The sequence below is a fragment of the Acomys minous genome, assembly GCF_964271855.1.
Source record: "Acomys minous genome assembly, chromosome: 14".
Lineage (NCBI taxonomy): Eukaryota > Metazoa > Chordata > Mammalia > Rodentia > Muridae > Acomys > Acomys minous.
The window spans coordinates 92,621,651-92,643,875 of NC_140496.1; the positions used below are offsets into that span (position 1 = coordinate 92,621,651).

The 22,225-nt window shown below is 46.3% G+C and overlaps 1 protein-coding gene across 1 annotated transcript in view; it reads right to left on the minus strand.

Moving 5' to 3' along the window:
- The window catches only part of DAPP1 (dual adaptor of phosphotyrosine and 3-phosphoinositides 1), a 50,906-nt gene extending 29,896 nt beyond the window's left edge, over positions 1 to 21,010 (minus strand). Inside the window, exons 1-4 of the mRNA XM_084756590.1 lie at positions 20,795 to 21,010; positions 19,624 to 19,847; positions 4,472 to 4,594; positions 303 to 436 (exon numbers count right to left, since the gene is read on the minus strand). Of these exons, the coding sequence (XP_084612716.1) occupies positions 303 to 436; positions 4,472 to 4,594; positions 19,624 to 19,847; positions 20,795 to 20,821 (508 nt within the window). The 5' untranslated portion in view covers positions 20,822 to 21,010. The remainder of the gene's footprint in view (positions 1 to 302; positions 437 to 4,471; positions 4,595 to 19,623; positions 19,848 to 20,794) is intronic.
- Positions 21,011 to 22,225: the final 1,215 nt, after the last annotated feature.

Below are 22,225 nucleotides of genomic sequence, written 5' to 3' on the forward strand. Positions count from 1 at the left end.
CTGCATGAACCAGACTGGACTCAAACTCACAAAGGTCTGCCTGCCCGTGTGAGCTGTTAGTGTCCCGTAACTCAGCACTTGTGAGACTGAGGGAGGAGGATCACAAGTTCCCGGTGAGCTCAGGCTGTGGGGACATATGCATTCCCTGCCCCTCACTGTGCGAATCTTCTTAGTCCCAGGAGATGTCACCAGATTCCAAGCAAATTCTTATGCAGAAATATGAATCAATAACCTTCTTAAACAAACCAGGTATTTGTTTATATATATATATATATATATATATAAAGCTGGACTAAGCTTACCCGTCTCGCTTCCGATCAAAGGCTGATTTGCAAAATGCTTCACAAAATCCTTTAAAGATGAATATTCATTAAAGCCAAATTTAAACGAGTACCCAGTGTATTCGACGTGAAAGTGCTTGACAGAATCTTTGGCTCTGAAAGGAAAAAAATGATAGTGTTTAATGTTATTTAACAAATGATGATTCTTTTTGAAGACAGATATAGCAATATGTTAGGAGCACCATCCACCTTTGAGAACGCAGAACACACAGCCATCAGATCACTGAGGATTTTTTGTTTGTTTGTTTGTTTGTTTGTTTTGGTGTTTCGGAGACAGGGTTTCTCTATGTAGTCTTGGCTGTCCTAGACTCACTTTGTAGACCAGGCTGGCATCGAACTCACAGTGATCTGCCTGCCTCTGCCTCCCGAGAGCTGGGATTAAAGGCGTGCGCCAGCACACCCGGCAAATCACCGAGAGTTTTAAAGGCTGTCATTCATTTCTTCTGGAAGAGACACTCTCAGCTTTTCTCCTACCAGAAGACAGGAGACAGTTCCTTGCCTTCTCCTGGACTCACTGCAAGGGTTCTTAAACATTAACGTCCATGAAGGACATGAATCCCTGGAGCAGAGGTGACAGAAATGACGTGTTTGTCCTTGGCCCTCCTCTTTTGTCAGGAGTCATCAGAACTCTGCTTCTGTCATTGAGTCACATGACCCTAGTCTCTCCTCCCTTGCTTGCGTGATTGTCTACTGAGTAAAGCGTCACATTTCCAAGGCTATTATTTTCAACTTCATTTTTGAAATGAAAAATATAGCATAAAGTCTCTCTCTCGCTTGCTCACTTTACTTGTCCCTACTTCATCTTCCCAGCTTCCTCCCTCATTTCGTCATTTGTACCCCAACTTCACAATGTATCAGCGTCAACTGGAAGGTTTGTTGAATCCCAGGTTGCTGGGTCTACCTCCCTTAGAACTTAGGTACTAACGGCTTCTCAGTGGATGCTGCTGGTCTGAGCAGCCAGCTTCAGGACCACTGTCCATCTGGGCCTGCTGTTCCTCTAGGAGGAGTTATTTCCACCTTTGCTTCATACCGTCATTGCTCTTTTCACCTTCCCACTGGTCTCTGCTGGTGGACAACCTTGCTACCCATTGAGTTCCCCAGTAAATTCCACCTCCTTGGCCAGTATTACATGATAATTCGGCCATACATTGAGTGCCTTTTTACTTCTCACCCAAACACTTATCTTCCATTTTTTCATACTATTATTATACACTACTTTGTAGCTGGATTTGGGTCTCATTGGCCCTATGAGGCTGCACTTCTCACCAACAAGGTCTTTGAATGAAGATGTCTGGTACAAAACTCATGCTTTCAAACATCTATTCCTAAGGAACTGAACAAATAAATGAATAAAAATAATCATACCTCTAAATAAGTGGCCTACAGGTCCCGTCGCCTCTCCTAGTAGTTTTGGTTTTGGTTTGTTTTTGTTTCCCCTAGGCGTTACCAAGTATTTGTAATGAAAACCAATGACTTGTATTTTAATTTTTCATGAATAGCAATCTATTCATAAGTAGCTTATGGTCAGATGAGTCTGTCACACATAGATAAAATGTGATTTGCTTGAGATAGTTGGAAGACCCGTGCAACAGAGCACGCTAACATGCTTTCCACCTGGCAGGCTGTCACCGTCTCTGTCCATAAGAGAAAGCAGGAATCTTTTCCCCACCAGAACAGGAGTCCATCTTGAATGCATAGTTTCCCCATCTTTATTCTTTATTTTCCCTTGTGTATATGTACACGTGTTCTCGTGTGTGCAGGTGCATATTTGTGTAAGCAGGTATGCGTATGTTTGTGGAGGCCAGGGGTTCACCTGGTTTCTCATGAGTCTTCTGCCTGGATTTCTTGAGGCAAGGTCCATCACTGAACCCGGGGTTCATTGATTCAACAAGGCTGGCTGGTCAGAGGCTCAGAGGGATATTTCTACATCCTCTCCACCTCTCCAATGCCGGTGTAAAAGCACATACCACCATAACTGAGCCAAACTCAGTTATTCTTCCTTGCATAGACTTAACTATTAGTGACTGAGTTACCCTAACCACTAGCCTTTTTACTTAGAAATTTTATTTTTAAAAAATTGTCAGGGTAACCCCAAAATATTAATAGATATACTTTTCCCCCCTTCCTTTGGTTGCCTAATTTGTCCTCCACGCACTACCTATTTCTCCCTCTCTCCTTCAAATAGGCGTGTAGTCTCACTGCCACGGGGGGTGGGGGGGGTGGGGGGAAGGCATGGCAGGCCGCATTCACAGATGCCCCAACCCCGTGGAGTGCTGCTTCCAATTATCCAGGTAAAAGCTAGTCAAGATGAAGCTGTGAAAAGATTTTTGTGGATCATTAAATCTCTAAATTGCTTCATCTTAAAATAGGAAGAGTCTCTGCGTGGACCTGACCTCTTCACATGAGCTCCATGAAACAGAATTCTCTTTGTCCCTAGAAGAGGACATCAGAGAATTGTGCTTTGGCTGGCAGGAAGGCAGCAAACATCTCTGCCTCATGCACTTCCCATGTAGGCCACAAAGAGAGAACTGCAGTGGCAGCTGTCAGTTGACACTGCTCCTCAAATGATGGCCCTGGTGCTACCACAGCAAGGAAATGAAAGAAAAGCATAAGAGGCAAGGGGGAAGTGATAATGGCAGACTGAGATCCAGACCGGAGCCCCAGCTGCAGCTGAAATCATCTTTATTTCAGGCTGGTAGAATCTGAAGAGAGAATCCACCCATGCTAGGTCTGGACTTTAATACATGAAAGAACAATGGCATGGTCAATTTGTGTTGTTTTAAGCCACTACATTTTTTTTTTTTGGTAAGTTGTTATGTGGCATAGAAAATTAACACCTAAGGTTCCAAATCCAAAGAGGACAATCAATGTTTTATTATTTGCTTTTGAGCCCGCAGCAGCCTCAACAGTTGTTTAGAGAAATACTGTGTGTGTGTGTATGTGTGTGTAAATGTTTACACGTGTACAGGCACACTTATATGTGCAAGTGCATGTGCATGTCTGTGTATGTGCACATGGAGGCCAGAGGCCAGCCTTGGTTATTGCTCCTGAGACACTCACTATCTGTGGGGCCCTGCTGGAGAGGTCAATGTCTGACATATCTAGATAGCCAACTGAGCTCCGTCTATTACAACAGACTCCTTTTCTCAGTGCGGTTTTCCCTTCCCCTGAGCTGGGACCCCCAGATCCTCTAAGGAACATCACAAAGCTCTCAGGAAGATTACAGGACCAGCCCTTTCCCGATAGAACGTGTTCAGCAAGCACCTGGAGATTCCAGGAAGTACCCCACCCTATGCTAAGGAGATCCTAGCCTTCAGAAAATGACCTTTAATTGTACGTGGAAGTTTTCCCCCACCTATAGGATATTTAAGTACTGTGTTTTTCTTCCTGTGATAGGAACTCATTCTACTGCATGCAAATGAGCTACTGGACCACTGCATGTAGGATAAGTATCCTGGCACCTCTAGCCCAAGCAAATCAGACCCAGTCACCTACAAACCCCTCTCCACTGTCCAAGGTTTATAAATAAAGGCTGGCTGGTGCGCTCTCTCTTGTGTTCCCACAGTTCCTCTACTGTGACCATCTGAGACTTTATTTATTCTGGGGAAGAATTGCTGGGCACCTGGGGCTTGACTGGCAGCCAAAGAACTTAAGGCAGTGATGGAAGAGCTGCCTAGGCAGCCACTGACATGTGCATCATCACAGTCAGCTCAGTGCTGACCAATGGTATCACTACCAGACTTGGAGCTTCAGGGCCTTCAGGTGTCCAGTGACACAGTGGAATTAAATAACTCCCAATGTTTCCTTTGGTTTTGACATATTTTTCCTGCAGTAAATGGAACAAGGAAGATTTTTTTTAAGTGTGTGTGTGTTCTTATGAGTGCAAATCTTCCTGAAACTTGAGTTGCAGGCCACTGTGAACTCTCAAGCACAGATGCTGGGAACCGAACTTGGGTCCTTCGCAAAAGCCCAATGTTCTCAACCACTGAGCCATCTCTCCAGGCCTGGGAAAGTGTCTTTACTGTCTTGCCATGCAGAGTTTGAAACCCTTTAATCTGATGACTCAACCAGAATCAGGGAGCTTTAAGTGACAGATGAGACTGAAGTCTACCAAGTCCTTAAGCACCTACCTCACCGAGAGAGAGTAGAGGCCGGTCTGCTCATTGCTGTCCCTCAGCAGGTAGCTACCATCACGTCCATTGGAGAGCAGAAGAGCCTCGGCAGCGTGGCGTGTGAGGTTGCCGTGATACCACCTGCAAAGGACAGAACAGTGCTTTCCTTCAGGGACAGCCATGGGCGACCCTTCTCTGGGGGTCTCCTCTCAAAGATTAATTAGCAATATTCTCCAGCTTAAGAATGCCAGAGAGTTCCGGAGGCCAAGCTCTCAGCCCCACCGTGATGACAGAAGCCACACTCTCCGCCCCCCACCATGAGGACTAGGAATTCCTGAGTGTGACGGGTGGAAGTGGCACATTGCGGTATGATATAGGCCGATTGTGTTCAGAAATAGTTTTCACATCACCCTAACCTCCAGTTCCTAAGAATGTGACCTTTTTTGGAGAGAAGTGAAAACAAGGCCAGTCAGGTGGAAGCAAACCAGTATGGCTGGAGGAGAGATTTCCATATAGGAGTATGCTATGTGACCAGCATGGTAGCCAGAGCTCCAGAGACACCCAAAACAGGCCCTTCCCCACAGCTTTCTGAAGCAGCCAACCTCAGAGATGGCTCGGTTTTGAACTTCTGGCCCTCGAAGCTGTGAAATGGTGGACTGCTCTTTGTCAAATTACCCAGTGTGTAAAGCAGCCCCGCAAATAAGTGTTGTTTGAAGATCCCAATCTAAAATAGCCATAATGGAGAGACCCAGGAAGATGGCTCCATGGTTAAAATACTTGCCCCACACGCATGAGGACCAGAGTCAGATTCACAGTCGCTGTACCTCACAGGCCAGTTGTGAGGATGCTCATGTTAACACCGGTGAAGTGGCACACAGCAGAGCTCAGTAGCTTAGTTACTATTGCCCATTGGTGAGATTCGCTCACCTATACTTGGCTAATTCTCTGCTGTGATAAACATTCCTCAGACTAATTTGTTATTATTATTTTTTTTTGAGACAGGCTTTCTCTGTGTAGCCCCTATCTTGGACTCCCTTTATAGACCAGGCTGGCCTCCAACTCACAGAGACCTGTGTGCCTCTGCCTCCCTGGGTGCTGGGATTACAGGCCTGTGACACCACACCCACCTGGCTCCTCATTCTCATTTGTAGCATTTCCATTTAGTTCAGATAATACAAAGTTAGGTACTAGAAACAGTTGCCAACTGCAGGGACCCCCCAGTCCCAGGGTGCTGGTGCTGGTGATGCAGAGACAGCCAGTCATTCAGATAATGCCAGCGTGCTGAGATAGATGCTGTTTCAAGGGGCACTGAGACATCTTTTTGTCAGCAGCACAGGCATCCGCTGTAATGTGACAGAAAGTGTCAGTCTGAGCAGATGAACAGTAAAAAGTAAAGTGGGAGTCGGGAAGCAAGTTGCCGCACACCTCCCAGGCGCCTACTTCCTAAACCCGCATTTGCCGATGCCTCTTTCTTTGGCAGGCTTGCTCTCACAGACAGAATTACACAGACTCTGGAAGCATCTGGAATGGGTCTCCTTCTCTCTCCTTCAACTTCTCTTCTTATCACGGGCTTTCATTTCTTTTACCACACAGACTCCTTGTCTTCTCCGAGTACCTTTGAGGTTTTGAATTTTGAATTCTACCTAAAAGCTAAGTTCTGATGTGAAGAACGGAGCAGCGCCACGTCTGTCTTGTCTGGCTGCTGCTGGTTACACACGAGGCAGCCTAACTTGCTCCAGTCTCCTCAGAATTGCCCCAGGGAGCTCACATAGAGCCTGCTGTGGACAAGAGCTCCCTTTGTCTGTGCCTTTGCGAGAGAGACTGTTATTTGTTGAGCGACGTGTGTACAGTAAGAAGCCAGCTGGCTAGTGGGCAGTGCTAGGAGAAAAAGTGAGCTAAGGAGCATCTACCTTGGACCCAAGCAGTTAGGAGCAAGGCGACCTCTTCTCGGTGTCTCCACCTCTCCTGCTTTAGCTCAGGAGCTGTGTGGTCCCCTGCAAGAAGCAACTCAAGCTGTCACATGTCCAGGTGACAAGACACAATGTCCAGAGAGAAAAATCTTGATGGCATGTATTGAGATGCCGCCTTGTGTTATACGCTGCTCCCTGGCTCCTTAACTTTTGCAAAAGAGAACAAGCCACACGCTCTACCAAACTAGATATCACTAACATGCCAGACGCTCTCCTCGCTGCTGGTCATACGTGGCTACACAGTTTGAAATAAGGTTTATTTTCCTACTCCAGGTCTTTTGATTTTACTTTCTCTAAAGAAACAAAAAGGTTAGACACTAATACCAGTAACAATGTTTTAGAAGCAATGTGTTACAGTCACCTTTTAGCCTCCTGACTTTACACATTTTCACAGTTATGTCTCAAGGTCAGTGGCATTAAGAGCAAAGACTATAATTAGTCTAATTATAGCCTTGGACAGAATACTTGCATCAGGTTTAGAAGACTATCAAAACTAGCAGCTGACCTTGAAGGAAACAGTGGCGTTATCTCTTCCATGATACAGTACAAATTAGGAAACACTCACCCACTATCTATTTTTCATAGCTGCCTCTCAGAGAGGAGAACACAGCCAGGAGAACACAGGCAGGTGGAGGCCGAAAGCCGGTTCTCAATTCAGCCTCTCCTGCCTTAACCCCAGCACCTCCTCATGCTAGAACCTTCTAGGAGACTGTTCCAGCATGCTGGAAACACCAAAAGGTTTTATCCTTTAGTTTTATTATTTTAATTGGTTGGTCTAAGTTTATGTCTCATTTATGCTCTGTCCTTTGAAGGAAAGACTTTAACATTTTTTGAAATAACACACAGTACATTAAAAGCACAGCCCCCAAAAAGAAAGTGTTAAAAGAAAAAAAATTATCCATTTGCTATTTACTTAAATATTTTTAAAATTTATTTTGAACAAATATTTATGTAAAGCACTAAATTCAGTACCAGATCACTAAATGCACTGCCCTTGGTGTTTGGAAATCAATGTAAAGCCTTGCTCTGGGGTAACCACATCAGCAGCCCCTGAGTCCTCCTTAAAATGTATACTCTTGTCCCCCAGGCCCCGGCTGCTGAGGCTCAAGTGATTCCTACCCTGCTAACAATCTGAGAAACACGAATGTGAAAGACCCTCGATTCTAAGAGCGTTGACTCAGTAGCCCTAACGGCCTGAGCCTGATGTCTGGCATCTGGAGAGACAAGCAAGGCACAGTGCTACATGGGTTTCAGTGCAGAAAGGAAAGAGGGATCTGCCGGTTAGGACAACCAGAAATCCCCCACGGCTGCCATCTTACTATTGCATGGTACTGGATCTCACACAAGGTGAGAAGCAGAGAACCAGAGAAGCTTCCTGAAGGAAGTCGATCATGCTCTGGGCTCGAGAATGATGTTTTGTCTATGAGGTAGTGGGAGAAAGGACATCCCAAGAGGAAAGAACACCAGCAAAGACCATTCATGGGGTCAGTTTACGTATGGGACGTATGGACAGCAGGATGCACAGGTGAGGCACAGGGTCCATGTTGAATAATGCAAAATTACATTAGGGGCACTGTGGTTTGCATCCTCCTTTAAGGCTTTTATTCTTATTTTTTTCCTTTTCCCTCCCTCCCTTTTATCTCTTCCTTTCTCCCTCTCTTCCCTCCCTCCTCCCCTCCCTCCTCCCTTCTTGGCAGTACTGGAGGTTGGACCCAGGGCCTCCACATGTTAGGCAAGTGTTCGACTACTACTAAGCAACGCCCTCAGCCTTAGAGTATTTATTTCTTGGTGAGAACACTTCCTAGCAACCTATGCCAACGGAATACTAGTATATTTAATCATACCTCTCCCTTCCTGGCAAAGAGAAGTGACCTGGAACTTGGATTCTGTCTTGAGTTACAAAGGGACATATACTTGAACCAAAAACAGGAATAGAAACTCCTGATTACAGGAAAGCAGATAAAAAGGCTCTGAGGTTCAACAGCTGGCATAAGGACTCAAAAAAAAATTTTTTTTCTGTTTCAAAATTGTTCTCAGTTTAGAATGAGAGTGACACCCCCTGAGGTCTTTTGATCCCAAATGACAAATGGGTAATGGTGTTCTCTCCTTCTTTAAAGCCACAGGACAACTGATTGATCTGTGGTTGAACCTACAGCCTGCCTTCATATCCCCTATGAACACAGTGGTGACAAAACGTGAGATGACGCCACTGGGTTTCCCACTCCGAGCTGTCTTCACTGGGGTTGACCTGACCTGGCCTCCTGACTTGCTCTGTAGGATTGCTTAGGTGTTGACCTCATTTGTACACAGAGCCAGTGCTGGGTGACTCAACGGTGTGGAAGGCAAAGCTCTTGGCCTCTCTGTGCCATCAGAAAATGCCAGTGTAGGATAAAGAACTCTCTGACTTAACTCAAGAGCACTCAGTGTTGTAGTTGGTATTACAGTCAGGCTGTAGCTGAGACAAGCCGGTCTTGTCTACAGAAGTGCATGGATGCACACACCTACAGGGTTGAACTAAACTTCTGAAGTTGAGAGAGACAAACAAAAGCTTTACACAAGGTTGGGGAAGTTCAAAAAGGCTCAGGTAGGTGCAGCGCAATATATGGGGGAGGATGAGCCTTCCCTGTGGTCTTTCCAACAGGGAGTTTTCAGTGATGGAGTCAGGATGGCCGGCACTTTCCATATCACTGCTCTAAATGTCCCACTCATATGCCCGACTAGCAGAGCCAAATGGTGAAGCTAGTTGTCCCAAGCTTTAGGAACCAGGGCTGGCAGAGACACAGCATGCAAATATCTAGCCACTAAAGCTGGTCCCAGATTCATGAGTGAGTGTCAAACCTTACTTCAAAGATAACAGGGCTGAAAGGAGAAGAGAATTAAGCAGGAGTTAGAAGCCAGGATCGACCTGTTCTTGGAGTTTGAGGAATAAGACCCAAAGTTCTGGGAGATAGAAACACAGATGCAGAGACTCAGAGACATGAGAGAGAGAGAGAGAGACATGAGAGAGAGAGAGAGAGAGAGAGAGAGAGAGAGAGAGAGAGAGAGAGAGAGAGAGAGAGAGAAAAGAAGAAGAAGGAGAAGGAGAAGAGAGAGAGAGAGAGAAGAGAGAGAGAGAGAAGAGAGAGACAGAGACAGAGAGAGACAGAGAGAGGGACAGAGCTACTGCAGGACTTGGTGTGCAGGAGCAAGAGATGGGAGGATTGGGAGTTCAGGGCCAGGCTACGTTACATAGTTAAACCAAGTCTCAAACAACAAGGGAAAGGATAAATGGAAAATGAAAATGGAGGGGGATTTCTCTCATCAGGACCCACCTCCAACTGGAATCAAAGAAGGGAAGAGATTAAAGAAAGGAAAAGGCAGAGAGAGGAAGGGAGAGGTGGAGAGGGAGGTGGAGGGCACAACTCTCACAGCTCACATAGCCAGACATGAGCATGTGTGGTGTGTGCAGTTAGGAGCAGTGAGCAGTGACTTGGAGAACAAACACAGATGGATACCCAGTGCTCGACAAGACAGAGGCCGAGAACGCAGAAGTCACAGGGAGAGAGACTCAGAGCAGACAGGTTCTGACACCAAGGAAAGCTCGAGACTGGGAGGGAGCAGCTGAGGAACACAGCCACTACCTAGAGAGAGGGGGTTAGAAACTGCATCTCATCCCTGCAAGTTCCTTGTGGTCAGTCCCCACGGGCAGCCTGCGCAGTGTTGCAGCACCATCCCCAAAGGGTGTGATGAAGGCAGTGCTTAGTTTGCACTGGGAAAAACATTCTGTGGGTAAGAACTTGAAGTTGCCTAGTCTGGCTGGACACAGACCCCCAAACCCAAGGTTCCCTCAAGAGGCTCCGTCTCCTGAGGAAATCAATGTTGACTGTGCCCCTGCTCCGATCACTTCTGTATCCCTCAGAGAGTGCTGGCTCGATGTTAGCTGTCTTAGGACCATGCTTGCCAATGAAAACCTACCCTTGTGGGTACAGGGGAAAAAAAAAAGGAGTGCTGTGCCTTCAGAGCTGTAAAAACTACAGGCAGGTAAATCCTTATCCATCTTTTCTCTACAAACTGCATAGCTTCAACCCTTAACCAGTGTTGGTTTACCTAGTTCACCAGTTTAAAAAAAAAAAACCTTGGATGGAAGGGGGCTAGGTGTAGAGTGTGACACCACCAGCTAAGCTGACATTGGCAGCCTTGAGTTCTGGTCCCGGCTTTAAGTCAACCAGCACTTACACAAGGCAGGCTCGTGTGGAAAAGGTAAAATGGATGCCCTACATCCCTGCTTCTAAGGGGCTCCATTTCAGGGAGAAAGGTGAAGTAGGTGGGCCTGGCCTTTCAGCATCCACACCTGCAAAGTGTCAACTATAAGCTGAAACTCTGAACGGCACAGGTGTGAGTCGAAACAGTGGGAACAGTAATGCGAACCCAGGCAGCTAGAAATGCACAGTGCTCGGGCAAACAAAGAGGGAATTTAGAAGCTATTTGGGAATCTCGAGCTTTTCACGATGTCTTTTTTTTTTTACATTGAAAAATAAAATAAAATGAAATAAAAAATCCACCCCAGCTCCGGGGAAGTGGGCCGATAAAACAAGACGGGGAAGATTCAAAAGGAGTGGAGCTATGTTTTGTTGGGGTGTGACTTCCACAGTGGAATGGCTAGCCCTGGCCACACTCATTACTTGTGCCATCGCTTTATCACCAACCTGTGCCTAAGGAATTCTAGGCTCCCGAACCGTGGCCACTCATCACGCTCACCCACCTAATTACCCTACTGAAAAATAGGATGTGATGACCATGTAATTAATTCTCGACTCCTACAAAAACATCCCGTGATCCCTTCCCATACACTGATCAAATCTGTCTCGGGCCCTCTGTAATCCAGACTGACGCAAGTATCCAAAGTTTAAAACGGAGAAATGAACCACCCCACCCCCCAAGATGAGACCTACACTTGCTTGAACAGAGACCAAGATAATGGATATCCTACTAAAAACAAACAAACAACAACAACAACAAAACAGAATAAAATTATGCGACATATGTGTTTACAGAAAATAATTTTAAGTAGGCATGCTTCTTGGGTATAAATGATTGACTTTTTAAATTTCCCCCAGTTTCTAATAATTAACACATTCATATAATTTTAACTGTTTATTATAATTTCTTTCTTTCTTTCTTTCTTTCTTTTTTTTTTTTTTTTTTTTTTTTTTTTTGGTTTTGAGACAGGGTTTCTCTGTGTAGCCGTGGCTGTCCTGGATTCACTTTGTAGACCAGGCTGGCCTCGAACTCACAGCAATCTGCCTGTCTCTGCCTCCCAAGTGCGGGGATTAAAGGCGTGCACCACCACCGCCTGGCCTATAATTTGAAACATAATAAAAAGTAAGAAATAATCTAAACAAGGTTTACATGAAAAAAATACTCATTGTTGCGTGTATGTGTATGTGATATGCGTGGTGTGGGCTGGAAGATAGCTTGTGGGAATTTGGTCTTTCCTTCCACCATGTGGGCCTCAGGGATCAAACTCAGACTGTCAGGTTTGGTGACAACCGCCTTTACCCACTGCTCCATCTCTCTGGCCCAATAGTATTGGCTGGATTGGCCAATATGGCCCAAAACATTTTCCACTTTTTTTTTTTTGCTGTGTCTTTTATATAGTTTTTGATGAGCAGCTGTCAAGTAAAATATTCATAGCATGACATGTCAGCCCTCTATAATTTCATATAATTCTCATGTCAATATAAATTAAGTGGCTTCATGTACGCATTTTAAAGGTGTAGATACTTTTACAGGACAGGTGACATGGTTAAGCGCTAGGTGATAGAGCTTAGGCTGGGCCAGGGTGGGGGTGGGGGTGGGGGTGGTAATCTGCCACACAGTGGCTGGAGGAGAGCAAAGGGCTCTGTTGAGGCCCAGCTACCATATAAAGTGCTATATTTTCTTATTCAGCTGACAAACACCCAGGGCCACCTTTCCCACCTGCAGTGTGTCCCTCCTGTGACAGACAGTGCTTTCCCAGACCTGTGAGGCCCCCATCCCACGCTGTCACATGGTTTTGCTATGCCCAGGGTGCCTCTTGCTCTGCACGTCCATGCTTCCCTCCCTTAGCCTTCCAGCCTTGCACAACGTCCTCATTCAACAGACGGACATATGAATGAGTGGACGAGCAGAGAATGCCACAGCGCAACCCCTCCCAATGTGAGGAACGTGCAGGGCGGATCTCCAAATGGGTGAGTGGAAGGAGAGACCATGGGAGGCAAAGAGGAACACAACTGAAGAGGAAGCTCGCTGGAGCCAAACAGCCCAGACAGGTCACGGCTTACACATCAAACAGCCACACACCACCGCCCGTTTTTAGAATTCACGATCTCAGCCAGCGGCACGGTGGCACATACCTTTAATCCCAGCACTCAGGAGGCAGAGGCAGGTGGATTGCTGTTAGTTCGAGGCCAGCCTGGTCTACAAAGCGAGTCCAGGACAGCTAAGAGAAAGCCTGTCTTGAAAAACCAAATAAATAAATAAATAAATAAATTAATTAATTAATTAAATAAAATAAAATAAAGAAAGGAAACAAAACAAAAATAAAAACAAACAAACAAAGAAAAGGAAAAAAAAAAAACAATTCACGATTCCAGAAGAGTCTACAGGAGGCGGAGCCTCTTTACTCTAACAGGTGTCACATCTCTATTAACACTTCTGACTGGATTATGTTCTAAGCCTATTTTATCTGTTTTTTCTCCCCTAGCCCAGAAAATCGAATGTGCACAGAATTCAGTAAGGCTCTGGCTCTTTGGGGTATGTGTTAGGTCCTGCTGCAGGGCGTGGCTGGCATGCCCTACCCTCTACCTGGTGGCGAGGCTTCCCCTCTCCCAGAGAGTCACTATATAAACCAGACATTTTGGTTCCATTACCCTTGCTGCCCTTGTTTTTCTCTTACCGTTTTTCCCACCTCCCTGCCCTCTCTTTCCCTGCCCCCCACGCCCAGAGCTTGCTTTCCCTTCCCTCTCCATCGTGAGCTGCTTCCAATAAACCTGCCCTTATGTATATATATATTATAGCTTCGTCACTGTTAGCTCGTTCTGATTATTTAATCAATCAATATTGGCCTGTCCATGCGCCCTGCCTATAGTGAAGTAGTGAAAGGCTGACATATTTTATAGCAGTAAGTTGTGTTGATTTGTAGAAATCAGAGAACTTTTTTTCTTTCCTTCAGTTTCCATGTGCACCAAAAAGTGTACTAGTTTAATGAAAAGGGAGAAGTTTGAGGGAAATTAGGAAGTGGTCTTTGCGGTTTAGCATATGGGCTTTCTACACCTGGGCACATGGCAAGAGCTAGGTTCCTTTCTCAGCCATGCATGCAGATGGCCTTAGTAACCCCAGCAGTGTGTGAATTAAATGAGCTCCTACAAGCAAAGGGCAAAAGACAGTGCTTGTGAGTGCTAAGCCTGCGGGACTGGACAGTCTCGCCATTACTGTTTAAATGTGGACTCGGCAAAGCAGCGATGCAGAGTGGGAGCCAATCAGCTGTGGGGTAATCTCCACATGTTTCTCAGATCCACCACCTAGGATGCCTGCGGACTGCTCAGTCAGTGCATTTGGCTTTTCCAGTCACTGTCTGCTCTATGAAATGACTGCAGAATCCTGCACCACAGGAGTTGGGAAGGTTAAACGCAGCAACGCCTGAGAAAGGCACGGGGTTGGTGCAGAGTTAAGTGTGCACAACTAATGGCTGTCACAGCAGGGACGCTACCTGGCCTGTGAAATAAGCAAGTGCATTGGACCTCGACAGTCTGGAGCTTTAGCCAGGCAGATTTCTCAGGGTCTTGCATGGAAAGCCAAGTAGGCGTGTCTTCAGAAGCCAGAGAGTGCACAAGCGGCTGCCTTGCAGTGGGGACGCACTGTACTTATCATCATGTACTTCCTGGGCTAGTGAGGACCAGTTCTGCCAACCACTTATTCTGTAGGGGCTGAGCACCAAGATGGTTGAATAGTTTGAAATAGTTAGGGAAAAGTGTGTGTGTGTGTGTGTGTGTGTGTGTGTGTGTGTGTGTGTGCGCGCGCGCGCGTGCGCACACACGTGTATGTGAAAATTGTATATAAAATTCACATGTCATTGTCCATAACTAATTTGGGGGGGGCACTCTCAAGTCATTTGTGTGTATGTTCTCGAAGGCTTCTTTGGTGCAACAGCAGCAGCTATGAGTAACTGTGGCACACTAAGGTTGTGAAGCCAAAATTGTTTGCCACCTTTACATTGCAAAGCTGACTTTGTTGTTGATGTTGCTTTGTTTAGTTTTTATTGCCAAGTCTCTGATTTTCTCTTACATGAAAGAAACAACAAAGGCTCTGGTTTCTTCCCTCCCCCAACACCCCCCCCCCACCTCTTAAGGCGGGATCTCACTATGTAGCAGCTCAGGCTGGCCTCAAACTCACAAATGCTGCCTCAGAATCACAAGTGCTGCGATTACTTATGTGACCATCCACTTTGCAAATCAAGTAAGGACAGGCAAGTGCTCCCTTAAAACAAAACAAGAAGAAAACCCACAACTCCCCACGTTTCTCTGCTCACTGAGCCATCTAGTTTTAAAAGGTCTGTCATAGCCTATACTTTCAGGTTTGCAAACTGTTTGTCTCCCAGACAAAGTCACCGTCATTAAAACAGCCTTCTCAAGTCTCTGACAGGGTTGAAGACCAGATAGTTTTACAATGAAGTTTAGTTGTTTAGGCGTTAAGATGTTTTTAGGTCTAGATAGATGTTTTAAGTTGATAAAGATGAGATATGATAGATATTGATTTACATTCAGAATTTTAGAAGCACCAAGATAGGAAAGATACTTTCTTCAAGGCTGCCAAATACAAATAGCCAAAACACTAAGAATGTAACATTTATATAATTCCTGATTGTGTCATGGGTCTTCTTGTTATAGGCAGTTTATTGTATATATGTGTAATAATATAAATGTATATGTAAAAAATGTTTAATTTAAAAAAAGACAGTCCTTAAAGAGAATTTATCAGTGTATACAAATGTTTACTAAAAAATAAAATAAAATAAAAATCAGAGCTTTGCTCTTGCTTACAGTTCCTCTGGGAATTGGCCATTGCATTAGCTTCAGGCTGGCGTCATCCAACTCCTTTTTCTAATTCCTGTGTAATTTGCCTGAAGCTAGGAAGGTTAAGAGGATGAATCTGTGAGGGGAGGGGATGGGGGAAGGGCATTCCTGGCTGCCGGTAGCTGGAATCCCAGGGACTCTCAGAAAAGACCACAACTGTAAGGCATTTCTGGTTTTGACTTTCCATCTTAATCTTTACACGCTTCCAGCTAAATCGGCAGAAGTTGCCCTGGCAACTGCTGTCCTCCGTGCATCACCTTCCTTTGATAGCCAAGTCTGCTTTATTATCAGTTAAAAGCGTGTAACCTCGTCGGGAGCTTTTCCTTGGACCTGGTTTTTGAACCGTAAATAACCCCAGGAATCCCCACCTCTTTGCGCCTTGTCTGTGTGTCCTGGGAACCGGAAGTGTGGCCTGGCTGTTCCTCTGTCACGTGCTCTCTGCATAGGTAGGTGTGTCTGTGGTTGGGTTAGAATCCCTGAGCCAATAGGACTTGGAAAACTGGACACAAGGCCTATCCATCCCACCTCCCACCCTGAGTTCTGGTGGTCCTGTGGTCCAGAGGCCCTGCGCCATGTGCGGATGCTGGGCATGAGGAACTAGTGATGGAGGACTGGAGGGCTGAGCCTTTCTCTCAGTGCCTGATCCACGCCACCTCTTGATTTGGAAAGCGGAGGAGTAGACCTAGCTGGTCCCAGAGCTGAGCCTTCCCTGCCTTGCTCCCTAGGCCTGCCCTGTTCCTTTCTACACCTCCACAACAAATAGGCGCTGTTTCCCGTCTCCTTTGGGGCTCACTAATGCACTTGGGTTGGCACTCAGAAGGAGTTGAGCAGCCTGATTAGGTCCAAGTCTCCTTTAGAGACTACACAGCCAGTGTTCTGCCAAAGCCCTGCGTGTTCTGGGAAGGCCGGAGTGATTAGCTGCAGTTCTGGGTTCAGTGCACAGTGTTTATATATTCCAGAGCCCGAAGAAAAAGAGAGACCAAAGAACCAAGAATAATCCCCCATGCCTTAATCTGTGTGTATGCCTTCACTAAATTATCTCTTTACATCTGTATAAAATACTCTAGGCCTCTGGTATCATCCCATTAAAATATTTTTTATTCGAGACATTAAACCTAGACATCTTTTTGTCTCTTCGTTACCAAAATAAATAAAGAAATCTTTTTTTTTTAATGGAGCTTTGAAAAAAACTGGATTATTCTGGATGCCAGTACAGATCATGCCTCACCAAAGTGGATTAAAGGTTCAAAGCACAAGTTTCATTTATATTCAGAATCTAGCCAGAGGCAACAGGTCCTTGCCAAGACTCCTCTGCTATCTCTATGAGAAGCCTAGCACCAATGTGCCAGGGGCAAGGCTGGCTGGCTAATGGTGGCGATTAACGTTCACTTGTGCAGGGTGCAGGCTAAGCCCTCAGCAGCTTGAAATTTGTTTATTCCCTGGTAGAGCAAATAGCTTGAAAAGGCTAATATGGAGAAAGAAAGGAATTCTAGGGATCAAGGATATCTTTGTTCCCCACACAGGTAGACCATTGATTATGTTTAAATGAACCAGTGTTCCTTACTGGTTTTCAAGGGAGGGGAAAATATGCTATCATTGATTATAGTGACAGTTGCACTCTTTCAGTTGAAATGGGTGAATTTATAATATGTATAATGTAGCTCAATGAAGTTATTAGCCACAAGGCCCTGACTCCCAAACAGAATGCCAGAACTTATTAGTGATTTTAAAATTTAGCAGCACACCCAACAGAATTAAAATCAATGATAAAACTGTACCCAACACTTCAGGGAATGTACACCATATACTTTGGTTCTCAAGTCTAGTCTTGCTTTAGAGACACGGAAAGGAAAGAAACAAATGTTCACCCCAGAGACAGGTGTGTGTGTGTGTGTGTGTGTGTGTGTGTGTGTGTGTGTGTGTGTGCGCGCGCGCGAGCGCGCGCGCACGCGCACTATGCATGGCCTGGGCACCAAGAATGGAAACAAAACAGAGGCTGAAGAGGTAATTCAGTTGGTAATTCACATACTGGAAGCCCTGCATAAAATGGGGTGTGGTGCTATCCACCTGTAATTGCAGCCCTTGGGGGCGGAGTCAGGAAGATGAAGAAATTCAAGTCACCATCAGTTATCCTGAATTGGTGGCTGAGCTACACGACACCCCTTGTCAAGCATAAAAACAAGAATTAAAAAAAAAAGCAAATACAAATTTCCTTTTGTCTATCCAGTACATAGAGAGGGTTGAGACCCACAGTATGGAGCAGTTTCTTCAGTGACTCAAGTTTGCCTTGTTCTTAGAACCAAACTCTGACCAATTCAAGAAAATGTCCGGGTCTCCTGAAGTAGAGAAACCTGGGTACAAATGCACCGCCTCTCTCAGGCCCTGGAGTTGGTGTCTGGCATCTATTCTTTGCCCAGTGAGGGACGTGTGTGTCTCGCCTACACTGGCTTCACCCTGTCCCCGCGTCTGCATCAGTATGGACCACAGACCCCTGGTTATACTCATTTGTGTCTGCTGAGCAAGCTGGGAGTTCTGAAGCATAGATCCTGCTTTCAGGATTTGTTTAAAGAGACACAGTTTAATATTTTTTGGGGGGGGGGTCTTGCTTTTCCTTTGGGGGTCTCTTACTTCAGTGGACCAAGGAGCACAAAGCTCAGTTACACAGCCCAGGGAGCTGCTGGTAAGGCTGTCACTGCACTGCTTGCCTCGGTGACTCTTGTATGAATACTGGCAGAGGAACCCTTGCTTTTTCTATTTTTGGTTCGAAGAGAAGCGCAAAGAACCTTTTGGCTCTCTGGTGGCCTCCTACGGAGTATCCTTTACCAGAATCCTGGCTGTCAGTGCCAAATGAAGGTGCAGACCTCAGATTTATAGCCAAGTATAAAGAATTATTGAGAGCTATTTTTAGACTTTTTATTAATTCATTATTATTACGTGTGTACATGGTGCATGTGCGCATGTGTGCCCGTGCCAGGGACCTTCCTGCCACGGCAGCTCTGTGGAGTTCACTCTCTTTCTGCCATGTGAGTTTCAGGGCTTGAACTCAGGTTGTCAAACTTAGCCAGGCTTAGTGGCAAGCACCTCCACTTTGCTGAGCCAGCTTTGTGCTTTGGGAAAGTTTACAATAACACAGCACCAAAAAAAGAAGAAAAAAAAAAAGATATAATCTTTGCAGTGTAAACAGAGGTTTCAAGCCTTGTTCAGCAGGGTTGGTGCCTCTGGCAGGTGTGTGGCCTTTGTTATCTCATGGATGGGGGGTGGGGGTGGGGGGCGTGTTAAACCCCTTTGCTGTCCACTTTCATCCTTTGCAAGGTGACGGTAGTTCTTATGTTAAGAATTCCAGCTATGTATGCAGACAGCAGGTCCAGCTTCCTCTCCCTTGGGAAACACAAATGTGCGGGTGCAAGGCTTGCTCTCCAAGGAAACTCCCTCTCCTGGCTGAGTGGCCTTTTCTTCACTCAATGTCCCGATGAGTAGTGTCTTCAGGGTCCCTTCTGGTGGACTCTGATGGTCTCACCTACACTCAGCCTGTCTATCTGAAGTGGACCTGTTCTTATCTTGGTCTGAGAGGCTGTGGTTGCTGTTACAGACACCCATCTATGCAAAAGCTCACAGTGCCTAGTGAGATGAAAGCGCTGTAAAAACAAGATTGCTCTGACAACTTCCTCCTTCTTTTTCTTTTGGGGGGAAAATCTGTCTTTACTCATAGCACTGTAGCCTTTCTGTTTATGGAACCAGTGACACACTTCTCTGTCCAGAGGCAGCGAGTAGAACTCTTCTACCTCTGGTTACCCATAAGCCAGTGCAGGATGCAAGAAACCAGGCAATTCTAGGGCTACAACCCACTTCTGCCCCAATTGCTAAAGGATGCCCAACAGTTGATTTTATTTTATTTTTCTCATTCCCTCAATCTGTTTTCACTTTTAGAAAAATATCTTATACTTTTATAATGAACCAGCCCCCTCCAGTAGGGAACTCTCACAAGTCAATACAACAGCAGGGAGAAGATCGGGGTGGCAGAAGAAAGCGACTTCTGAAAATACTCACTGATGGAAGTGAACTTTGACTTGGGAGTGGGGAGCTATACTCACTGAAAAAGCGCTCTTACCCCAAGTCCTGAAGCAGGTCTGTACTTCCATCCAATCTGCCCCACAGCCCTGAGGGATCCTGGGTACTCATGTTCCCTCCTAGAAGGTCTGCTCTGCCCATTCGTTCCTTTGCTTCTGATAGCTGACTCCAGGCCAAGTGCGGTGCGGGCGAAGAGAGAAGGGCTCTCTGGCTGAGCAAGCTGCTCCTCAGTAAAATAGGAGCCTGCTGGGGCGGAGTCTCAGCCTAGTGAGGAAGTGAAACTTGGTTGCTCCTCCTCCTCCTGACACTGCCACCTTGAGCCTGAGGCATAGGCAGGGGTGTTCTGCCAGTCAGGAAGTGCGCCAACCCCACCCCCGCCCCCCACGACAACCTCTGACACCCACAGGCTACCAGCCAAGTCAGTTTTTGCCAAAGCAAACAGAAGGACCACCCACCCAGTATGGGACTATTATGTCAAGCTCTGTGTAGGAGGTCAAACTGTAGCCAACCTGTAACCTATGGTTTCTAGAGGAGGGTGATTGCACACCCACCCACCCTATATGGCGGCACAAGGAGCACCAAGGAAACTTCTTCACTAGACACATCTTTTGAGTGGGTTAAAAACAAAAACAAAAACAGAGTCAAACAACCAGTCCCACTTGACCCTGCTTTGTTTACTGTCTCGGGATTTCCTTCCAATTTCCCCTTGAGGCTTGCGGGGTGGGGGTGGGGAGGCGGGGGCAGGGGGCAAGGAGCGGGTAGATGGGGGGTGGGGGGGAAACTTATTGTTTCTCTTACAAAGAAGGCTTGAGGGCTGAGGCTGTCACATGCCCAAAGCCCTGCCTTCCATCCCCAGCACCACTTAAGACCCTGTAACCCCAGCACTCTGGAGGGAGCGGCAGAAGAGGCAGAAGCCCGAGGCTACCCTCCCTCATCTACACAGTGAATTTGAGGCCAGCCTGGGCTAGGTGAGTCCCCACTTTAAAACAGAAACAAGCAAGGGAAACGATTGCGATTGCAGGGGAAGGAGGCAGAGGGAAGTTACGGAACAGCAGCTGTCCTGGGGTCTGCCCAGTGGGCTGAGCTGTGCTGGACGTGCAGTGTGATGTCTAGACTCTGATAAAGGGGAAATCCGACTGCCCGGAAGTACAGCCGCGGCTGGGTAAAGAGCCCTCTCTCTGCATGTACCTCCTCCCGCATCCCATGGTGACCTTGGGTTCAGCAGGGAGCTGCTTCATTTGGTATCCTTAACTGCTGGAATGAAGGCTCCTCCTTGGGAGTCTTCCTCTCCTCCGCTTCCCAGCGGCTCCCCAGGCCCTGGCTTTCTCTCGCTGCCAGTGAGACATTCCTCAGTGCCTTCAGACAGTCGTGGGGGAGAACAGGCTCTGATAGCACACGCATAACGGGGCAGCCACCTGCAGCTACGGTTCTTTTAGAGAGAGGGTTTTTGACGGGAGGAGTACAAGGTGCACTTCAGCAGGAAGGCCAGAGAGGGAGCCACTGTGCACTGGGCACAGGAAGCAGGACAACCAGGGCAGCAGATTGCTTGCCTGCCCCTTCCTTGCCTGTTGCCTGTCCATTCTCAATTTAGCATAATCCAGATTTTTGTTTTTTGTTTTGTTTTGTTTTTTTGAGGGAGAAGGGAGTCACAACCTAAGATTTTTTTTTTCTGTTTTTCAACCTTACTGGGCTGCTTTTCTGACGTGCTTCCCACTGACAGCCTTCTCCTTTGATAAGTCCCTTCCCTCGGTTAACTCCTTTTTCCCCAGGCTTCCTACACAGTCCTTGCCCTGCAGTCCTATCTACACACCCGGCACTGTTCAGTACTATCTGCTCCAACTAACAGTTGGTGTCCACAAAATTCCGGATGTGCATAAAAGTATTTAGCGGCGTAGTTTATATTAGGCCATTCGCATGTGGCTTTTTATCTTAGTTCTAATATATTTATTTCATGCATATGGGTGTCTTGTCTGCTTTTGTGCTTGTGTGTGGACCGTGGAAATGCCTGGTGCCCATAGACACTTGAAGAGAACATCCGGTTCCCTGCAGCTGGAGGGTCTGCAGTTACAGGCATTTGTGACCCACCACGTGAGTGCTGCGACTCAAACTGTGATCTCAATAAGTGCTCTTAAACATCTTTCCAATGTTAGTTCTTCATTAAGGAAACCAATGTTTGCTTTCAAATACCCTCTCAAGGTACACACACACTTAATTTTTTTGAATTATCTTATTCATTGTTGATTTTTCCCCCCTTTGGTTATGCTGGGGATTAACCCAAGACTTCATGCACTCTAGGCAAGCATTCTATCAATGAGTTGTGACTGGAATCATCGTGTGTGTGTGTGTGTGTGTGTGTGTGTGTGTGTGTGTGTGTGTGTTTTGTATGTGCTCACATATGCATAGGTATGTGGAAGCCTAAAGTTGACGTCAGCTAGTATTCTTTATTGTTGACCATTTTATTAATAAAGCACTGTCTCTCTCTGAACCAATTTAGGTTAGTCTAACCAGCCAGCTTGCCTTGGAAACCCATTGCCTCTGCCTCTGCCTCCTGGGATGACAGGCAGCCTTCATACCTGCCTCGATTTCAGGGCGAGTCCTTGGGATCTGAACTCTGGCCCTCACCCTCATACAGAAGGCACTTT